Source organism: Cygnus atratus, chromosome Z (genome assembly GCF_013377495.2).
Source record: "Cygnus atratus isolate AKBS03 ecotype Queensland, Australia chromosome Z, CAtr_DNAZoo_HiC_assembly, whole genome shotgun sequence".
NCBI classification, from domain to species: Eukaryota; Metazoa; Chordata; class Aves; order Anseriformes; family Anatidae; genus Cygnus; species Cygnus atratus.
Window position 1 is genome coordinate 53,614,462 of NC_066396.1, and position 15,377 is coordinate 53,629,838.

Below are 15,377 nucleotides of genomic sequence, written 5' to 3' on the forward strand. Positions count from 1 at the left end.
GTTTTAGCTGTTGCAGAGCAGTGCTTGCACTGAGCCAGGGACTTTTCAGCTTCTTATGCTGCCCTGCCAGGTGAGGAGGTTGGGGGTGCACCAAGAGCTGTAAAGGGACACAGCCAGGACAGCTGGCCCAAACTGACCAAAGGCATCACGGACCTACAGAATGATTTGGGTTGGAAGGGACCTAAAAGATCACCCAGTTCCAACCCCCTGCCATGGGCAGGGACACCTCCCACCAGACCAGGTTGCCCAAAGCCCCATCCAGCCTGGCCTTGAACACCTCCAGGGATGGGGCATCCACAGCTTCTCTGGGCAGCCTGTGCCAGTGCCTCACCACCCATGTGGATGTCCCATACCATATGATGTCATGCTCAGCTGTAAAAGGTGTGGGGAAAGAAGGAAGGGAGAGACATTCAGAGTTACAGTGTTTGTCTTTCCAAGTTACTGCTATGTGTGATGGAGCCCTGTTTTCTTGGAAATGGCAGAAATGGCCTGCTGATGGGAAGCAGTGAGTGGATTCCTTGTTTTACTTTGCTTGCATGCACAGCTTTTGCTCAGCCTGTTAAACTGTCCTTACCTCAGCCCACAAGTTCTTGCAGGTTTACCTTTCCAATTCTCTCCCCCATCCTCTTGGGGTGGATTGAGAGACCGGCTGTGCGGTGCTAGCTGCCTGCGGTGTTAAACCACAACACCAGGGGCCAGGAGCACCACTGCAGGGCCAGGAGACTGGGTCCTTCAATCCCCATACCAGTGATCTTGTAGAAGCGCTGGTCTCAGCCCCATCTATACCAACATCTAGACACGGACCTTGCTGATCTGGGCCCTGATCTGTGGACTGATTTCCCACCTTGCCCTCAGACCTGCCCGGTCACTGTGAATTTGCCTGATGATAGGGACTCTGGGCTGACCACATCTACTACTTCAGGGTCCGTCCTGCTCCTCGATTCTGGGGTGGTGGACAGGACTGCTCAGGCCCGTGCCAGCCCTGTTTGTCCCGTGAGCTCCCCCTTCCTCAGGGAGCAGCTGGCCCTTTCTGCACACTGACACATTTTACCCTAAATGGTATTCAGAGAGCTAAGCTGAAAAAAATGAGGCAATATTCACCTGAGCACCAAACAACAATTACCATAGCTGAAACAAGCTCAGGCTAAGACTGTCATGTTAATGTAGAACCTTTGGTGTTATACAGGATTACACGCACCAGGTTACACCTGAAGACGAAAATAAATGTACAGTGCTGAACTGCAGCAAGGCAATACCCCCTTGGGTCTTGTTGAACCAAGGTGGGTTAGGGGGCAACATCTGGATGATAAGGTTCATTTTCCTGGACAAAAGACAAAGCGTTTATTGAGCAACCCTGGGTTACACACAGGTCAGTAAAAGCCTAGGTAGAATGCAGGGACATATCAAATCCTGCACTTCAATGTATCCAGCTCTGGGATTCTAGAGCTATGGGCATGGATGCCTCTAGAATTGCAAGCAACCACATAAAACTTGTTACATTTGTTGAATCATGCAGAGCAAGATTCCCAATCACATCTTAGGTGAACTAAGTAATGAGAAGGAAAGCACTTGTGCAGAGCTAGGAAGTATTTTCTTCAGAGTCTGGCAGTTTGCATCTTCTCAAGACTGTGCTGTGTAACTACATACCAGCTATTGAATTCCTCACATTGCAATGGATCTGTAGCTTACTTATAAAGTTCAGAAAGTCAACTGCAAAAGTCATAAAACACTTCCCAAACTTGTCAGAATTGTATTATTAGACCAAAAGTGGAAGTAGGGAGAAAAAATAATGATGGTTTGGCACCAGGAAAGAAGTAGACACTGAAAAATTGAGAACCTCGGGGAGGTAATGGCACATCCCAGCTTACCCAGAGGGGTAAAACAGCATGTTCTCTCCTCTGTGACTGATCAACCCGTGCAAATCCTTGAGTCAGCTGAGTCCATCTGCCCAAAGACCAGCTGCCACCGTGCAGGAATGAGAAGTGATCTAAAAAGCAAAGGCTGTCTTAAGGTGAATGCCTCACCCTTACTAGTGCTTTATTGTTATGGAAAATATCCACAGATATCTGACCATCATTTTCTCTGGGGGCCAAGAGCAGAACTAATGCTCTGGATGTTTTTTTAGGCTTTAGGTTTCATATTTTGTAGCAAAACATTCTTGTTCCTGCCTTGTGCCATGATTAGATGGCTGTGTCAGAAAGCAATATGGGCTTTTCTAGGGATTTTCTTTTAGGCCAAGTTTAGAATTTTAACAAGTACTGAAGGTACAGGAGACATCTGAACTGAAAAGCCTCACAAACAAATTTTCTGTGCACTGACAGCTTTCCCCTGTGGTGCCCAGATGCCTGCTGACAGAGAAAGCTAATGCAGCAGGAAGAGTCAACTGCTCCCTGTGAAGGAGTCTGATGTGCCTCTGTTCCCAAAACATCTGCAGGGATGCTGCAGGGAGAGCAGCTGGGACCAAATGGTTTTCACAGTAAGGAGTGACTCAGCTCTGGAGTAACAGGCTCTCACATCTCTCATCTGCCCTGTTTGAGACACTGGATGGATGAATTTCTGCTCGCCAGGCAGCTGGCACTCAGGGAATGGTCGGCTTCCACTTACTGGCTGTTCTCTTGCTACTTCCTTCCATTTTCCCACTATTTCCTATACTTGTGTGCCTCCTCAGGCATTGCCTCAGGACAGGAAGTTCCTAGTCTGTGCATGGAGACAGGAGGAGGCTACTGCAAAGCATCCCCACCACCCTTTTGCTGGGAGTGTCAGAAACAGGATATCTCCCAGGTAAAACTCCCCACAGAAAACCTCCTGCTGGGGCCCTCCCACTCTCCTGGCACTTGGATGAGCAAAAAGCCAAAGACAATAGAGGAGATTCTCTTCGACTAAGGTCTCTATCAGGGCTCTGCCTGATCATCTCCAGAATCATGCCCACTGCAAGCTGGGCATAGGTGTTCGGCCCTGAATCAAACTTATGCTTGGGGAATTGTTTGCTGGAGGTTACCTCTTGTAACCCTGGCATTTGCTCTGCCCCTGGCAGAAGATACCTGGGAGTGTCGTAGACAAGGCCACTGGGAGTGACCAGTGTAGCCTGACATTTGGCCTGCAAATGCCTCCATGGACATGTTGGCTACCCAGGTTTTGAGAAAGCAAACCAATTGGCCCCAGCTGTTCTCTCTGCAGGATCTCTGCAGATGTTTTGAGAACAGAGGCATAGCAAGTTCCATCACAAGGAACAGGTGAATCTTTTTGCTGCAGTTTCTTCCTGCAAAGAATAAGTACAATGAGTTACAAGGGCAGCTGTGGTGAGCAGGAAAGATTTTCTGCTGGGAATTGCAGCTCTGCAGAAAATGAACCTTGGAAAATCTTGTTGATTGCTTTCTCAGGCACAGGAAAAGAAACACAGGGCTAATGCTGAGAAACCCCCAACTCTCTGACTGTCTCTCCTTTGGCAAGAATTTTGTCTTAACTTCTGTGCCCCAGCTTTTGCTCTGATGTGGGTTGAGCAGGGAGCATCCCTTGGGGAAGTTGTCCATAACAAGGGAGACAGACCCCCGGTGAAGTCTTTCCCTTCCCTGAGCTCTGACAGATACTTTCTTCAAATGTCAACACAGCCCTCCAGACTGTTTTCCCTTGCAAGTTCTCTGACAATATCCTCAGCTATCCATTCCATGATAGCCTCATGCTGCTGTCTGCATCCATGGCTTTGTGGTGTTTTGGTACATTTTACACCATGCCCGTTATTGTGTCTGAAGAGGGCCAAGATTTCCTGGACAAATGGACATAATTTAGGTTTGACACCTTGTCTTCCAGAGTAGACTTTGACTTTTCAGCCAAACTGAAATGAAACAGCTCTGCTTTGGAAGTCTCTGAGGAAAAGTCAGGATGGCCACCAGGGCTCAAACCTTCCTCATGCCAACAGGGTCAGTCTGTAGAAGGAAACCATGGTGCCCACAGGGATTCTCCCTTGTAAATTTTCAACAAAATTTGCTGGCAGGTCTCTCATTGAGAGCAAAGCTGACAAGCTTTTGGCTCCTCTGCAAGGGGTAGCTTCCATGCCCATTGCAGTTTCAGCAGCTAAGCGCTGGTGGTGCAGGTATGTGTGCCTGCACTGCAATGTGTTCACCATGCTTAGAGGCACCAAGGTGCAGGGTCACCATTAAATCACCCACAAACCCCAGGATGACATTTGGTAGTCAGCTGTTCATCTCCTCCAGCCTGTCCCACTGGAAGGGAAGCCAGGACAGACAGCCCTTTCCAGGTGGCAAACTGCTTGCAGTCCTCACTCAAGCCCAGGCAGCAGCACTCATCCCAAGGACAGCTGCTGCTCCAGCTCTGGGTGCAGCTGGCAACACAGTGCTGGCTTCCATTGGCCCCCAGCTTCTCTGTTCCCCCTACCACTGCTTGTTTAACACCTTCCTTGGGTCTCCTTAGAAGGCAGAGAGTTTGGAAGAGACAAGTATTCCCCTGCAGATCCCTCAGGGATGTAGTGCTGTTGCCAGAAGTGTTGGCTGCCTTTGTGCACCTTGCAAGCTCACAGCGAGTCCCAAGATGACTGAAGGTCCCAGGAAACAAATGAAGCTGCAAACATAGGAATCCCAAATCCAACACCCCTGTTGCAATCTGACAAAATCCAACACCTCTACTGGTGATCTGACTGGAATACCCCATCCATCCAATTCAACAGAAGTATCAAACACAGCATGGGAAGATCCCTCAGTATTTTGGGACATGAAAAGGAGGCTCAACTTCTCTCATTTTTCTTCCAGCTCACAAAATCTGATGAAATTCCTGAACAATTTGTGACAGAGATCCTTAGGGAAGAGAGACCCACCTCCATGGCAGACCCTGTCCTGAGGTATGTCACGAGAAATAAGCATTTATAACTTTAATCTAGGCTGCCTATTTAGTGCTTTAAAAGCTCCTCACCGCACCGAGCTCATTGAATACGCTTAGACTGGAAATAAAAATGGATATGGTTTCAATTATGCTAGTTTGTTCGTTTTTCTGAAGTCTAACACACACACAAGGATGTGGTGATAGCGTGAGGGTACGTTTCCCTCCTGTGGCACACAGGCTTAAGCGCAGCAGTAACAACCGCGGGACGCGCAACAACTTGAGGGAAGCGCCTGACAGCCGGCAGAACAACAACAACAACAAAAAAAAGACAAGTTACGAGGCCTCAAACCCAGCCGTTTCGACCCAAAAGACCCCGGCCCCGCCCGCCGAAGCGGTGACACCACAGCCAGCGCCTCACACGGCCGCCGGGGGCGGGCGCCGGCGTCGCGTCCGTGCTGCGTTTGTAAAGGGCGCCGGTGCCGGTGTGGGTGTGGGTGGTGGTGTGCCCTCAGCTCGTCCCGGCTCGGCTCTGCTCGGCTCGGCTCGGCTCGTCCCGGCCCCCCGTGCCGCCATGCGGCTTCTGCCCTGGCTCATCGTGCATCTCGGCGCGGGCTCCGCCGCCTACGTGGTGTCGGTGGATGTCCGGCGAGCCGGGCGGCCCCTGGAGCACTTTTGGCGGAGCACGGGTTTTTGGTAAGCCTGCCCTGGTCCTCCCAGGGCAGGGGGCTGCGCACGACGGCGGGCGACCAAGCAGCGAGGGTGGGAGCCGCTGGCCGGCAGCCCGCCTGAAGGAGAGGGTCCCCGGGATGCGATGGAGGGGCCCGGGCTTCTCCGGGCCTGCTGCTGCGGGGTGAAGGGCTCGGCACCATGCTGGTGGTTGTGGTTTACCCAGAGCGTGGTACACGAGTGGAGCTGGACATGGGGCCAGTTGAAGTAAGCGGGATATCATCAAATGGGGCTTGTCCACAGCCCCTCTGTCCTGCTCCTTTGTTTGTTTCAGGGCCCCTCCAACACACAAAGTTCTTCCTCCTGCCCCAGAACGGCACACACAGCGATGTCCTGAGCTTATGCCCCTTCCTTTTCAGTGCTTACACTGTCACAGCTCCTGAATAGGCCCAGACAAAGCTTCATTGCCTGACAGCTGTAGGAGTTTGTTCTCCCTGCAGGGCATTTTCAATGTGGACCATCATCCCGATGTGGTCAGCGAGGCCAGTTCATCAAGGTCAGGGGAATGGGCATGAGTTGTGGACAAATCCCAGCTCCACCACTTCTCCCGATAGTGCTTTACCTCTCAGAGAAAGGCCTGTCCTGCTGAACCAAGTGAGCCTGAGCAGCTCTCAAGAAACATGAAGGTTTCTAGCAGGCTGAAAAACAAGAGACAGCATATTCCTCAGCTGTGTTGTTATCTTGGTTTAAGCTAACTATGACCCCCTTCCCTCAGCCATGCAGTGGATTAAATAATAGTTGAAGGATAAAAAGTCACAACAGGGGTGGAATCAGCAGCATGTGCTTAGGACAGAAAGGAATTTGTGCACTTTTTAATATAGCGCATAAAGGAACTCTGAGAAAACTTGAAAAAAATTCCATTGTTTTTTTCATGTTAGTGGAGAAACAGAGCAGGCCCTAAAAGCACCTAGAGTGTATTAATTGAAATACATTCTGGTGAAGAGAAACATTTGGGCTTTCTGGATTTTCTTTTGCTGTTTCACTTTTGTTTTTAATTTCTCCTTGCAAGGTTAGGAAACATTCATGAAAACCTGCCTTAAATAGTATGTTTTTCTCATTTAAACTTCAGTCCAAGAAACACCCATGCTTTTAATTGTATTAAAGAAATTTTGTCAGACTACAAGAGAGAGAAGATGTCACAGAGGATGCTGAGGAGCAGAAGCAGATGCCCTCTGGTCAGCAGCTATTCAATTATAGTGTAGCACATGGTCCAAACATCGTAGTTCTCAGGCTGTAGGATCCCAGCTCCCTTGAAAGGTCCCACTGTGACAGAACTGGGGTCCAGTTGTTAAAGCTTCTTTCTACATCACAGTTTCAGAGAGCTGGTCACATGTGCAGCTGGGGAGCAGCAGACACTAAAACCTGGGAGACTGCAAGGCTTGAGATTCTCTTGGATGGGCACTTTGAACTCAGAAGAGGAAAGGACAGATACTGGTACCAGCAGTAACAAAACCCCACTTCTTCCAGCATTCTGTTCTATCTTGTCGTAGTCCTGGGGCTTCTCTCCAGCAGGGTGTGAATTTCAGCATGCTTATTCAGCATGGACACAGTATGTGAGTGCTTTATGCCTTGATTTCTGTCTAGTTTGCCACTGAAACAGTGCATTGGTCCAAGTTTGAATCTTAGCGGAGTCATAAGGCACTGCTTCAAAATCCAGTAGTTAACATTGTCCTTATCTACTGGAACAATCAAAACCACCCAAATGGCTGGTGCACTTTTAGTAAGAGTGAAATCAGTAACTTCTCAGTCTTGTGTGACTTGCAGCAATCCCAAGGAAATATTTTTAAGTGCCTTGTATGCTAGGGAAGTTGCCCAGTGGGGCTCACACATGCTGGCTGATTTGTATGAAGCACTGCAAGGGTGCAGTGTATGTCAAGACTTACACTTTCAAATGAGAATGCAGGAATGGGTTGATTAGCAATGTCTTAGCTAGGAGAAAAGATGTGAGAAGTCCTTTTCCAGGTGGGGTCCAGCTTTTCTCCCTTTTGAGCACAGATGGTTGTACAGTAGCAAACTCTTTCACTGGTGTCCTTGCTGGAGCTGGGATGAACATGTAGAGAGGGATGGAGGAGGAGATGGCAGTGTAACTTCCTAGCATGGTTAAAGTCATCATAGAGCTCCAAAGATCTACCAGTATCTACTGCCAGTGACAGCAGCTGAGTGATTACATTTCAGAATCCCTTGCAGACTATATGTTTTGTTCCAGCAGAAAAGAGTAAAGCTTATTGCTGAAGAGCAGAAACTTGAACTTAGAAGACCTGTGTGTTAGCGTGGAAGCAGTAGTAAGTTTGGACCTCTTGTGTGACCCGCCCATCAGAGGAGATATCACAGTATGCAAAGCGTAAACTATATTAGTGCATAACTGTATAAGTGAGTAACTATCTGTGAACAATATATTAGAGCACAAGCCATCTCTCCTTGCTATGTGAAGATGTATACAAGTATTTTACCAGACTTTGGGAACAATTATTTTTTTTATCTGTCTTGTAATACAAGCACTTTAACACTCAGAATTTCCATATTCCCAGGAGACTTAACGAGAGTCTGAACGGATGCCCAAACCAAATGACTTGGGCAGCGTTATAAGTTTCTGAATAGTGGAAGGTGGGGGTAAGATCACTTTCCATCCTGCAGCTATTTCTCTATGGAGATAAAAGCAGCAGGGATTTGCCCCACTGTTTCTTAATTTTGGTGGAATAGGTAGACAATGAAGTCTTGTTAACATGGTCATTGCTGACCAGCCCTGAGCAGGTTAAACAGCTTGCAGCATTAAATGTAGAAACAAGCCACGTGTTCCAGAGCTGCCTTGTGCTTAGAGGTGAACTGAGCATTGCTGAAGAATGTAGAGGCTTGGAAAGTATAATTCTGCTTCTAACCAGGTTAGCTTTCATAGCAGAGCAAGGGTTGATGTCAGTGCATGGACTTCATCAGGAAGATCAAGCCCATGTTTGTTTTGCTACAGTCCTGGGCAAACCTAGTCCCCACTCCAGAGCCTAGAAGCCACTGTGCTTTCCTTATCATTGGCTGCTCAGCATCAAGGTGATTTCTGTTCCATTGTACATTAGGCCACCACTGACTGAACTCACTGCCTGAGGAGCAAGGACTGCTTGCAATCCTTTGCTTTGAGCATGGCAATGAGATGCACCTGAGTTGTGTTCCACTTTGCCACACCTCAGGTGTAGACCCTTTGCCTCAGATAACCTGAATTTTGCTCTGGATATGTAGTGGAACTGCTAGCTAATGTTGTAATATGTTTCCTCTTCTCTGTCCTTCTTTTCCCAAAGCCCTCCTTTACCTCACAGCCGTGCTGATCTCTTTGACCTGAGCAAAGATCAAGAGCTGAACCTTGCATACATTTCTTCTGTTCCTCATGGCGGCATTGAACAAGTTCGAATTCACTGGTTACTGGAATTGGTTGCTGTCAGGTAAGGAAACAATTAATGTCAAAATTCAGTAAAAACAGTTGTGTCTCATTAAGTGCCCAATGAGTGCTCACACTGGTAGATCTCATAGTGTAACTGCAAGATGGGTATGTTTTTGCTTTCCTGGAAGTCAGATAACGGCCAGTTGAGGGGAATCAATTTGAGGGTATATGAGAAGAAGATAGTAAGAGCTTGTATTGAGAAAGACTTGGTTAACTTTCATCCATTACATCCTAACAACAGTTTAAGGAGCAGATCAAGGCTTCTTTTCATCTGAAGAGTCCTGTGGGTGCACTCTTCAGGCTTTACCAAGACCACCTCAGGTGACATCCTGCAATCATTCCAAATCTCCACTGCAGCCATTCCAAGCCCACAGTGGCTTGATTCTCAGCTGTGCCCTGACCTCCAGGGAGGCCTCAGGCCAGCAGAAGTGTGTCTCATTGACCATTACACACGTTAAGGTTATAGGGCAGCATTTTTTTACTGCATTCATCCTTTCTAAAATTCTGCTTGGCACAGACTTGAAAATAGGACTCTAGAGGAGTCCCCAGTGCTTCTTTAAGCAAGGAAGTTTTCTGCTTTGCAGCCAGGACATTTATGCCTAGTATTATAGAGGTAACTCAGCCAGATTTCAGTCAACGGTTACTCCTGCTGTTTTCAGGACACACTAAGTTTATCACTGCCATTCCTTCAGAGTCTGGTGTTAGCACAGTAACACCTTCAGCTACTCAGTACTGAGAGGAAGAACTGGGAGAAGCCAGACTTTGAGAGTTCAGTTTCAGTCTACAGCCTGGCTCTGCATATGTACCTAGAGCTCCCTCTGGCTGTAACTCTGGTTTTAATATTCAGCTCACAGTGTTAACACTCCCTTTACAGGTAGCTGTATCTTTTGGGGAAAGCTAGGAACAGAGCAGAATATGATGATAGACGTAAATTCAGTGCATTCCTTACCAAAGTGCTTCAGGTAGCAATGCTGTTCCGAACAAGACTTTTGTTGAGAAGTGTGTTATTGGCTAACAATTAGCCATTGTATGTACAGTAGGAAGGTGGCTTACATTTCTGTCCTTTTGTCTGGGAGACATGATGCAGCAAAAAAAGTCCCACAGAGATTAAAACAAGCTTGATTTATTGAGATTTCCAAATGAAAGCTGCCACTATGTTATTACTACTCCTAGCGTCCTTCCCCTTGGGAATTTCTTTTTATGTCCTCAACCTACCTATGCACTGCATCTAGTGGCAGGTAATAACAACTAAAATATTGTGGCTTTTCATACCAGTTCACTACCCACTTTCTAAAGGATTCGTATACAAAATAGAATTTCTAATTCAAGAGCAGACAAATATGTGGCGGCATTAAGAGGACAATATTGGAATTCCTTGTTTTTCAAGTCCCATTTAACTTATATCAATACAATGCTCAGAAAGGGAACATAAATGAAAATGTGACCCCCACCATGATAAATAAGACAGGAGAAATAGTGACAACCAAAGGGGAGAAGGCTGAGTTCCTTGACAATTTTTTGCCTCACTTTTCACTGACAGTCACTCTTCCCAAATCTGTCAGGTCCCGGAATCCCAAGGGATTACCCCCCAGGGACTGGGGGAATGACATCCCTCCCATTGTAAGAGAAGATCAGGTTTGAGACCAGCTGATAAACCTGCAAGTAGACAAGTCTGTGGCACCTGATGCTTCTCAGGGCGCTGAGGGAATTGGCTGATGTAGTTGCTAAGTTGCCCCATCATATTTGAAAAGTTATGGCAGTCTGGAAAAGTCCCCAGTGGCTGGAGAGAAGGGAGTATCGCACTCATTTTTTAAAAGGGTAATGAGAATGCTGGAACTTACTGACCAAGTAAGATGTTGGAATGTGGATCCTCCTGGATGTTATGTTGAAACATATGGAAGAAGCAGAGGTGAAAAGGGACAGCCAGCATGGCTTCATTAAGGACAATTCTTGCCTGACTAGTGGCCTTCTATGATGGAGTGACAGTTTGAGTGGACAAAGGATGAGCTACGGATGTCAACTGCTACTGATGTCAGCTGGACTTCTGTAAGGTGTTCAGTATGGTCTCCCACAATATTCTTACCTTTAAATTGGATAGACATGGTTTTGAAAAATGGACGGCTAGATGGATAAGGAATTGATGGATGACTGTGTCCAAAGAGTTATAGTCAATGGCTCAATGACCGAGTGGAAACCTGTAGTAAGTGGTGTCTGCCAAGGGTCCAGGCAAGGACTGTTACTGTTTAATACCTTTCTTAATGGCACAGATAGTGGGATTGAGTGCACCTTCATCAAGTGTGCAGATGACATAAAGCTGAGTTGTGCAGTTGATACACTAGAGGGAAAGGATGCCATCCAGATGGATCTTTACAGGCCTGAGAAGTGGGCCTGCGTGGGAACCTCATGAGGTTCAGCAAGGCCTAGTGCAAGGTGCTGCACCTGGGCTGGGGCAATCACCAGTAACCAGACTGGGTGATGAACGGATTGAGAGCAGCCCTGAGGGGTACTTGGGGGCACTGGTGTACAATGAGCTCGACATGAACTATCAGGGTGCACTTGCAGCCCAGAAGTCCAACTGTATACTGGGCTGCATCAAAAGAAGCATGCCCAGCAGTTCAAGGGAGGTGATTGTCCCTCTCTGTTCTGCTCTTGTGAGACCCCACCTGGAGCACTGCAGCTGGGCTCTGGGGCCCCCAGCACAAGAAGGATGTAGCTCTGTTAGAGTGTGTCCAGAGGAGCTCCACAAGGCTGACCTGAGGGCTGGAGCACCTCTCCTGTGAAGAAAGGCTGAGAGAGCTGGGGTCATTCAGCCTGGAGAAGAGAAGGCTCCGGGGAGACTTTATAGCAGCTTTCCAGTACCTAACAGGGGCTAACAGAAGGGACTCCTTGTTGGGGATTGTAGTGACAGGACAAGAAGTAATGGTTTTAAACTGAAAGATGGGAGGTTTAGATTAGATACAAAGAAGAGATTCTTCACTCTGAAGGTGGTGAGGCACTGGCACAGGTAGCCCAGAGAAGCTGTGGATGCCCCATCCCTGGAGGTATTCAAGGCCAGGCTGGATGGGGCTTTGGGCAGCCTGATCTAGTGGGAGGTGTCCCTGCCCATGGCAGGGGGGTGAGAATTAGATGATCTTTATGGCCGCTTTCCAACCCGAACTATTCTGTGATAAGGAAGACATTTTTTACAATGAGGGTGGTGAGACACTGGAACAGGTTGCCCAGAGAACTGTAGTTCACTTGCATTGGAAGTGTTCAAAGTCAAGTTGGAGTACACGGCTCTGAGCAACTTGGTGTAGTGAAAGATGTCCCGGACCGTGGCTGTGTTGTGTTAAATGTTCTTTTAAGGTTCCTTCCAACCCAAACCGCTGTATTTTTCTATGATTCCATGTCCCCAGGGGAGTAGGGGGGGGAGGCGGCAGGGGAAGGTGCCTAGAACAGGATTGATTGGTCTAGGAGGAAATACAGACTGTGGGGAAAAACGAAACAAAATTAAAAAACAAACAAAACCAACCAACCAACCAAACAAACAAAAAACATTCAAAGCAGTAATAGCTCTTAAATTTCAGCCTCAGGCTGTTGCTAAGCTGGCCATATTTATCATGACAATCCATGTCACTATTACATCTCCTGTACCTGGCACAGGAAAATGAGAATTTACCTGTCATAAGTTTGGTGAAACAACAACATGAAGGAAAGCTCAGACTTTGAAAAAAGGGATGTGAGCAGAGCAGTAGTGGGTTTCAGAGTTTGCATTAGGAACAGGAGAGGTTTTCTTCCTAGGTATTAGCTTGTACATAGATTTGGTTGGGAGGAATTCTGTGTTGATGTTTAATTTTGTGCATGTGCAATTCTTTTTCTGAATCATTGACTTCCAGAAGGATGTAGAGAGGTTTTGAGTAAGAAGCCCGTAACAGCAAAGCTGTATTACGTTTAGAGGTTGGTGAATAGAGAGGACTTCTTGAAAGATGATGGTAGGGACTTGACCGAAGTACCTTTCTTGTAGAAGACAGTGGGCTGGGAGGTACCACCACTGTGGAAGACTACCAGTAATGTGCGTGGCTTTTCCCAGTGGTACTGTAAAAAGGTGCCTTAAATGTTCCTCCCAAAAAGTAGATGTGTCCACTTAGAAGACTTCTACTTTTTCCTTTTTCACTTCTGTAATGATCTCCCTCATTATGCCTTCTAATAATAAATGACTCTATACTGAATGCATCCCTGTATTTTAACCCTTTTCTAGGACACCAGGCCTGCCTCTTATCTTCCACTTTATTGCACATTATCCTGTTATTTTACCACCCATGAAAGGATACCATGAGGCAAGCTGTTTTCAAAGAACTTCTAGTTTTATTTTCCAACCAAAAGCACACATTTGTCTCCAGGTCATGCCACACAGGATTCGGGGTAATGGGGAACCCAAGATTTCTTTCATGGACTGGACAATTCCAAGGTTGTTATTTACCAGTGCCAATAAAAGTAGCTATTTTGATGGCCACATAGTCTGGCCATCCTGCACTAACTAGTCAACAGGAGAGCGTAAGGTAAACACTCCCAACTCTATGCCCAGCTCCATGGGACCCGGACTGTCCCCAAGTTAAGGTCCCTTTTTTATTGTTGTGTAGCAGTACTAAAATTTGTTGGATACATTATGTATGCAAGGCACCACAGTGGACAAAAAATATAGTCAATGTACACAATGGATATAATGTTTTCTAATAGGCATATAACAATTTTATTTCAAAATTAACATTAACCTATTTGGAATTACAAGACTATCCCCAGCTCCTCTCCAAGTCACAGTACATAATTCCTGGTACAATAGGAGAGAAGAGAATCAGCAGTTTTTAACATTTTCAGTCATCATACGCATAATCTTGGTGTAACCTAGTATAGCAAACATTAACCTGCCAGAAAAAGGTAAACTTTTTTAGTTACCTTTTGCATACTCAGAAATAGTTCACAACCTCCCAGTGTCCCTACATCAGAAGGCTGAAAGCTGTTTCACTGCTGTGTTTGGTGTTGTCCAACACAACTTGATTGTGAGCCAGATCTGCCAATGAAACTGAAACAGACAATGGTTCTTATGGTTTCTCATGGTTGATAGATTCCTTCTAGCAAAAGACTAAAAGCTCATCCCCTCTGTTATGCATAGAATAGTTTCTCTGCTGTCCTTTGGTGGTTTTTTCCTACAATAAGTAGGATGAAAAAGAGACTCTTGACTAAATTTCTCAGTCTGATGGGTAAGAAAGACTGCAAGGGCAGCTTCTATTCATTTTTCTCCAAAGACTGTTGCAAGGATACACCTTCCTTAGAAGTTGTTCTTTTTTTTTTTCCTCTCTTTTAAAATAAGATTAATTTAGAGTTAAAAGTATTTTTTCATTTTTTTCCTTTATGTTCCTAGTTGGTAGCTTGACCGATAAGGATAAAAGGTTTTTGGACTGAAACAATTTAAGCTGACTTCCAGCAGTGGATGCTTTGTCACAACAGCCTAAGAGTGTCTGTATTGATACTAATTGTTTAGCAGTAATTCCTGTGAACCCACTTCTTCATGTGAGGTTCTGGCAAGACATTAGAAGAGATACTCCCTGATCAAAGAATTGTTACAAAGAAAACCAGACACAAAGCAGCACTTTGTCCTTGGGCTCTGTTCATTTGCTTTTATGACAGAAATAAGCTCATCATACCAAATCAGCACTTTAAAGAATTATGTAATTAGATTGTTTTATGGCAGGAAAACACTGCCAGTGGTCAATCCTGTAATCTCTCGATAGGCATTTCTGTCAGGTTTTACTGCTGTGGCAGTGCTAACTGTGCAGCTGATATGTTGTTTTGTAATGAGCGCATAAGAATGTCAGCATTGAGTCACTTACCTAGTTCTGTGCTATTCTCAATCCCTGTGAAGACATTTTTTATTTTGTCTTTTGGGAATGCATTGCTTTTCCTGTAATGAAATATTTGTTCTCGAGAGCCAGAAAGGCTCTGGGGCACCTGGAGAACCTCAGTTTGAGTGTTCTTTCATTCAGTGACCTGAAAAGTTGAAATAAGCAAGTCACATGATGTGTTGGCTCAGCAATTTTTTTTTAAATGACACAGCAGAGAAATGGCTTCAGCATATATAGAACTCATTTCTAGAGTCTGCTAAGTGTACAAGGCACAGCTGTGACAGTTTCCTTCCATGCGTTATTCCATGTGTGAACCAGCCATGACTAAGAAGAGAAAGGTAGGGCACCTGACCTACCTTTTATACAGGTAATTATGATCTTAGATGTAAGAGAGGGTATTCTGCCAATGCCATATGCTAGAATACTAAGTACCAACAGTGATGCAGTCAAAATCTAGGTGTGTGCGTATTTGTAAAGAGAGAGCATGCATATAAAACAAGAAAACTGACTCCGAG

General features: G+C 46.1%; 1 protein-coding gene across 2 annotated transcripts in view; it reads left to right on the plus strand.

Moving 5' to 3' along the window:
• Window positions 1-5,025: 5,025 nt before the first annotated feature.
• IDUA (alpha-L-iduronidase) overlaps window positions 5,026-15,377 on the plus strand; it is a 52,902-nt gene continuing 42,550 nt past the window's right edge. Inside the window, exons 1-2 of one of the 2 annotated variants that reach the window (XM_035564224.2) lie at window positions 5,026-5,526; window positions 8,844-8,984. In XM_035564224.2, coding sequence (XP_035420117.1) covers window positions 5,405-5,526; window positions 8,844-8,984 — 263 coding nt within the window. In that variant the 5' untranslated portion in view covers window positions 5,026-5,404. The remainder of the gene's footprint in view (window positions 5,527-8,843; window positions 8,985-15,377) is intronic. The other variant, XM_050716414.1, reaches the window with a different exon arrangement.